Here is a 5,629-nt window from a genome sequence, read left to right on the forward strand (position 1 = left end):
TGTATAAGGGCAGACCTGACACATATAAAATAATGCAGTTTCTGTAATTCCATCAGATGTTCGTGTTTTTATTGTGCTGTGATTGACTAAATCTTCCTGTTGGACGAGAACATATGTTGGTGTTTTGAAGAATTATTTGATTTTGAGACATGTTTGCAGTGTTTTGGTAGAATTAGTGTATTGTTGCTAGTGTATTATTGTATTTTGAAAATTAGTGTTGAAGTTTAGTTTACAATGTGTGATTTTGAGCATGAAATTAACTGGTTTGCCAATTGTGTGTTGTAGGTGTGTTGGTGCGTTAAGAGTTTAGGAAATTTGTTAAAAGTATTGAAACAATTGTCATAGCGATTGTAAAAAACTGTAATTCAAAAATACATACAAAATGGTTTCTTACAAAAGTGGTTTATTTAGTTTTTTCACAATACATGCAGATTTACAAAGCAGACAAAAAAAACCAGACATAAGCAACATAAATGTATATTTAAATAGAAACCTGTACAAAATATACATATGTACAAAGAATGTTTGTCTAACAGTTTGACAAAAATACACATTCTCAGTTCATCAGTTGATTAAATAGAAAAAATAATTCCTAGATCATGTATTATATTTTTAAGGCTGCTTTACATTAATACTAAACACAGATACAGTAACAGATTCCTGAGGAAGAACTGCAGCACAAATGTTCATACGTACTGACAATTAAATATATATTGCAGAAATATGATGACAGATTCCTCTGCAGGAAATGGTTTTGTTTTGAAGGAGAAAAAAGCATTTATTACTGGACTCGGTCGAGAACAACCAGTGTTGGGTATAGTTACTTTGGAAAGTAGTTAATTAGGTTACAACGTTACCATCAATTCGCCTTTGGCTAAGCCCCGCCCCCCTTAGTTACTGTTGCTACGTCCGACAAACAAACTTCATCTGGGCTCTGGTATCAACATGGCTTATGCTGTGACAGCTCTTCCTGCTGACATTTTATCAAACTTTTATAAAGCAGCAAATAAAGTGTCTGATAGAAGTAGGCAAAAGCGGCTGCAATATACGTTCGAAGGCTATATTCACGACATACAGGGGAAACGCAAGGAACAACAAGGCATCCAAATAGAGGCAAAAGCAGACCAGTCACAGTCAACAAATGACCCACCGCATATCCTACTAATGGAGACGGAGGCTGGGACTCACAATATCAAGGAGTAACACTGTTCATGCAAAGCTGGAGGTCTCTATTCACTTCTATAATCGTTATTACAAAGCAAACGGACTACGCGAGTATAACGTTGTATTATTAGCAGCGTGTGCTAGACGACACTTGTCAGGATTTGACTTCGGTTTGGGAAGGGAAAAAAACGCCCACCCCCCTCCAACCTCTCTGGGAAATGCGTATCTGTGTTACAAATGCCCCAGGCACAACGTTTAACCATATTTTTTATAAAACTACGACGGCAATAGCCAGCCGAGACCAAAAATATGAGACGCCTGTGTTAAAGTCAATGGAGCGCTGTGAAAAGTGTCGGACCACTGTGGGAGCTCGTTCTCGGCTGCGCTGTGATTGGTCAATCTACATTCTAGGGTGTGGCTTAGCCAAAGGCGAATTAAAAGTAATCAGTTACGTTACAGCGTTATCTATTTAAAAAAATAACGCGTTAGAGTACTCATGCGTTACCAAAAATTAAAAGCCGTTTGCAGCGCCTCACACGGCCCCCTTTAAATGCACCTAGAAGTCGTGACTCCTGGCAATGAATAACGTCAGTCATCCGACTAAATTAACACTGCGGGATAACAATAACAGGAAAGACAGTCATCAATAGGCTATTCCACAACACCAGAGTGCTAGATTGGTGTTTGGATGTGAGATGTGAAAAACACACACACACACAGGGGGGAGCAGGGCACAGACGTATCACAGCCATTGACTTTATGATCACAGCGCTCCGGCTCCGCTGATACACCCGCAGGTGGCACAGTAGACCGAGGCATACTACTGTCGGACCAAACACAGGCTGCAGTCGGGATTTTCCTTTCCTTAAAATAACGGATTACTTTTTTTTTTTAAATAACAAAGTTACTGATTACTTAACGCACAAAACTAACGCGTTAAGTTACACATATCACGAAAAAGGTAATTAGAGTACTCTAACGCGTTACCCACAACACTGAGAAACACTAACATGACCAATGACCAAGTCCAATACAATATAAAACTGTGTAGAGACTGAACTGGAGAACTACAGCACTAGATCATCATGATCCACAGATCCTCAATCTGATCCTGAACTCTGAGGGTTTTTTTTTTTTTTTTTGGACGTCTGTATCTCACAACAGCAGACAGAACCACCAGAACCAGCAGAAACACAGTCAGTCCAACCGGCAACATCCAATGATCTACAGCTGAAGGGAAAAGTGGGAAGAGAGTTTATTTATTTATGTTGAATTCACTGTTTAAGATCTTCTGTAATTCTCTCATGTTTTACTCACGTCGATGTTCAGTGTCGCTCAGATTTCCCTTCGAGTCTAGAACAGATTCTGTCCAGAATATTGAAAGGTTAGTCGTGCAGTTTAGTATTAATTTACTGATTAAACATAATATTTCTGCTCCTCCACTGATCTTCTCTCACCTGTGACTGTGACTGTGATCAAGGCTTCATTATTAGAGTCCAGAGCTCTGTATGTTCCAGTGTCAGTGACTGTAAAGTCATGAATGATCAGAGTCTGGTCACTGACGGTCAGTCGATCACTGCTGACCCCGTGACCTCTGACCCCGTGACCTCTCCTCCACACCTCTGTCCAGCCGGAGCGAGAGTTTCTCTCCACTTTATCAGCGTTGATCAACACAACATCCAACTTCAGATCCTCTCCTTTCTTCACTGAGATCTCATCTGAGGACACACACACATTCATCCTCAATCACAACTATAATAGTGTCATTTAATCAAGGCCATAATCACATATTTAATATTGGGGGATCAGAGGAAAACATTGGAAAAACCCAATCCACTCTGAATATTAAGTTTGTCCATTCAGTGTTTCTGCTGTTTCTAGTCCTGCACACAATACCAACACTATTACAGGAAATAAAGAAAACACATGATGATGTTTGATCAGTTTTGACTTTACCGTGAATATGAAGATGATATTCCCTGATCTGTCGCTTCACTTCTCTCTGATCATTATTGTAATAAACACGTAAAAAGTATTTCCCAGCGTCACTGTAGATCAGATCGTTGATGATGACGTCACATGATCCTTCTTTACACACTCGACCGCTGCAGTTTCTCTCCTCACACACAGGGATGTGTTTCCACACACTGAATAAACTGATCTCCACAATCTCTCTGTCCTCAGATCCACAGGATAGAGTGACGATTCCTCCCTTTATTCCTGACACAGGTTTAGTGGAGGATCCTGCACACACACACAGCAATATTCACTCAATACACACTAGCAATACTGACAAATAAATGTTCTGGCTATTTTCTGTAATCAATATGATCTTAAAGGGATACTCCACTTTTTTTGGAAATAGGCTCATTTTACAACTCCCCCAGAGTTAAACTGTTGAGTTTTTACCGTTTTTGAATCCATTCAGCCGATCTCCGGTTCTGGCGGTACCACTTTTAGCATAGCTTAGCATACATCATTGGAGTGGACAAGACCATTAGCATTTCTCAAAAAAAAAGACCAAAGAGTTTTGATATTTTTCCTATTTAAAACTTGACTCTTCTGTAGTTACATCGTGCACTAAGACCGACGGAAAATGAAAAGTTGTGATTTTCTAGGCTGATATGGCTAGGAACTATACTCTCATTCCTGCGTAATAATCAAGAAACTTCACTGCCGTACCATGAGAGCAGCAGGCGTAATGATATGACGCAGCGCCTGAAAATAGACCACCTTCCGTCAACACAACGGAACTATTTTCAGGCGCTGCGTCATATCATTACGCCTGCTGCTCTCATGGTACGGCATTGAAGTTTCTTGATTATTACGCAGGAATGAGAGTATAGTTCCTAGCCATATCAGCCTAGAAAATCACAACTTTTCATTTTCCGTCGGTCTTAGTGCACGATGTAACTACAGAAGAGTCAAGTTTTAAATAGGAAAAATATCAAAACTCTTTGGTCATTTTTCTTTAGAAATGCTAATGGTCTTGTCCACTTCAATGATGTATGCTAAGCTATGCTAAAAGTGGTACCGCCAGAACCGGAGATCGGCTGAATGGATTCAAAAACGTTAAAACTCAACAGTTTAACTCTGGGGGAGTTGTAAAATGAGCCTATTTCCAAAAAAAGTGGAGTATCCCTTTAAATATTCTAGTGGAGTTATTTTAGTAAACTGGATTAAAATAAATAAATTATGAAGGCAACAAGTAGCCATAAATATTAGAAGTGGCACATTACAGGTTTCATATGTTGATGACAGTATAAACCTAGAGATGAGCTACACAACAGAAAAACAGTTGACTAGAATAACTAGATTGAACTAGAACTTTAAAATCATAAATGACACTGACCGCTATAACTGATAAAGCACAGCAGAAGAAGAAGAAGAAGAAGAAGAAGATTCATCCTGATGAGAAAACAGAAGGTGTGTTATGTGACAGACACACACTACATTACACACACACTTTCAGTTTATTGAAAGATTTTCATCCACATGTGGATCTTACATGATTAAAAAATATCAAACTATAATCTTTTTTATCTTCGTTTCTGCCATCATAGAAAGCACAATGGACGTGTGTGCGTGTGTGCGCGCGTGTGTGTGTGTGTGTGTGTGTGTGTAAATCATGTAGATTCACTGAATTTGCCCCCAGTGGTGAAACATACGAGTGTTTATGGTTTTTACCTGATCTCTGATCAGTTCTATTCATTGTAGCTGTTGTAATTAGACATTAGTGTGATTAAAATGAATAATAGTTAATAGTCTCTTGTTGGCCTTATTATCTGAGCCATGAAAAAAAAACTAAACAAGCCCTGAACAGTAATAAAAGGACACATTATACAGACATTTGATATTTAATCTTATTAGATGATAAGTTAATGGAATTTGATATTTTACTTTGTTATGTGTCTGTAAAAGCTGTTTTTCTGCATGTTTGGTCTGAGTTTGTTGCAGTTTCACTGTTGGACCAGCAGGAGTCGCCAGCGAGTGGAGATTCGAAACACTGAATCATTTTGCGAACCAAATGTTTCACTTGATTCGAAGCTTCTTTTCTCCGAGACTCCAGTGGCACTCTGAGCTCAACTCTACTTTCAGCTGTAACTTTCTCCTCCTCTAGACTGCTCTTCTCTCCTGGATTTAATGTTGCAGAAGTTTAAGCCACTGTACTTTCACAATCGGCTGACGAAATAACACCGTATACTTTAATTTGTAAAGATCGAAGTTACGGATTCGCCATTATATTTCATGAGATAGCATTTTCAAGTCATTTTATTATTTAATAGTTTTTTTTTTTTAGTTAAGTGCTTATTGTAAATGGGTATTTTGAATTATTTTATTTACTGAACCGCTACTGATCATCAGATAGCAGCGATATCAGATAGGCTATATCATCATCGGCATTGAAACGGCACAAATGTACATCAGCGCATATGCAGGTTTAGTTTTCCACAAACAGACACAG

The 5,629-nt window shown here is 38.7% G+C and overlaps 1 protein-coding gene across 1 annotated transcript; it reads right to left on the bottom strand.

The window, feature by feature from the left end:
* Nucleotides 1-2,239: 2,239 nt before the first annotated feature.
* LOC130092571 (uncharacterized) lies at nt 2,240-4,738 on the bottom strand. The gene is made up of 5 exons (XM_056260474.1): nt 4,517-4,738; nt 3,121-3,408; nt 2,622-2,882; nt 2,482-2,529; nt 2,240-2,394 (listed from the first exon to the last, which is right to left on the bottom strand). Exons 1-5 carry the CDS (start codon nt 4,569-4,571, stop codon nt 2,240-2,242), a joined length of 807 nt encoding a protein of 268 aa, XP_056116449.1. The 5' UTR covers nt 4,572-4,738.
* Nucleotides 4,739-5,629: the final 891 nt, after the last annotated feature.

Source organism: Rhinichthys klamathensis, unplaced genomic scaffold (genome assembly GCF_029890125.1).
Source record: "Rhinichthys klamathensis goyatoka isolate OS25496 unplaced genomic scaffold, OSU_Roscu_1.1 h1tg000176l_1, whole genome shotgun sequence".
Lineage (NCBI taxonomy): Eukaryota > Metazoa > Chordata > Actinopteri > Cypriniformes > Leuciscidae > Rhinichthys > Rhinichthys klamathensis.

Coding starts and splice junctions, on each gene's coding strand:
- LOC130092571 (XM_056260474.1), bottom strand. CDS start 4,571: ATGAATCTTCTTCTTCTTCTTCTTCTTCTTCTGCTGTGCTTTATCAGT. Junction 2,883..3,120: donor ATATCATCTTCATATTCACG/GTAAAGTCAAAA, acceptor GTGTGTCCTCAG/ATGAGATCTCAGTGAAGAAA. Junction 2,395..2,481: donor GAGCGACACTGAACATCGAC/GTGAGTAAAACA, acceptor TTTTCCCTTCAG/CTGTAGATCATTGGATGTTG.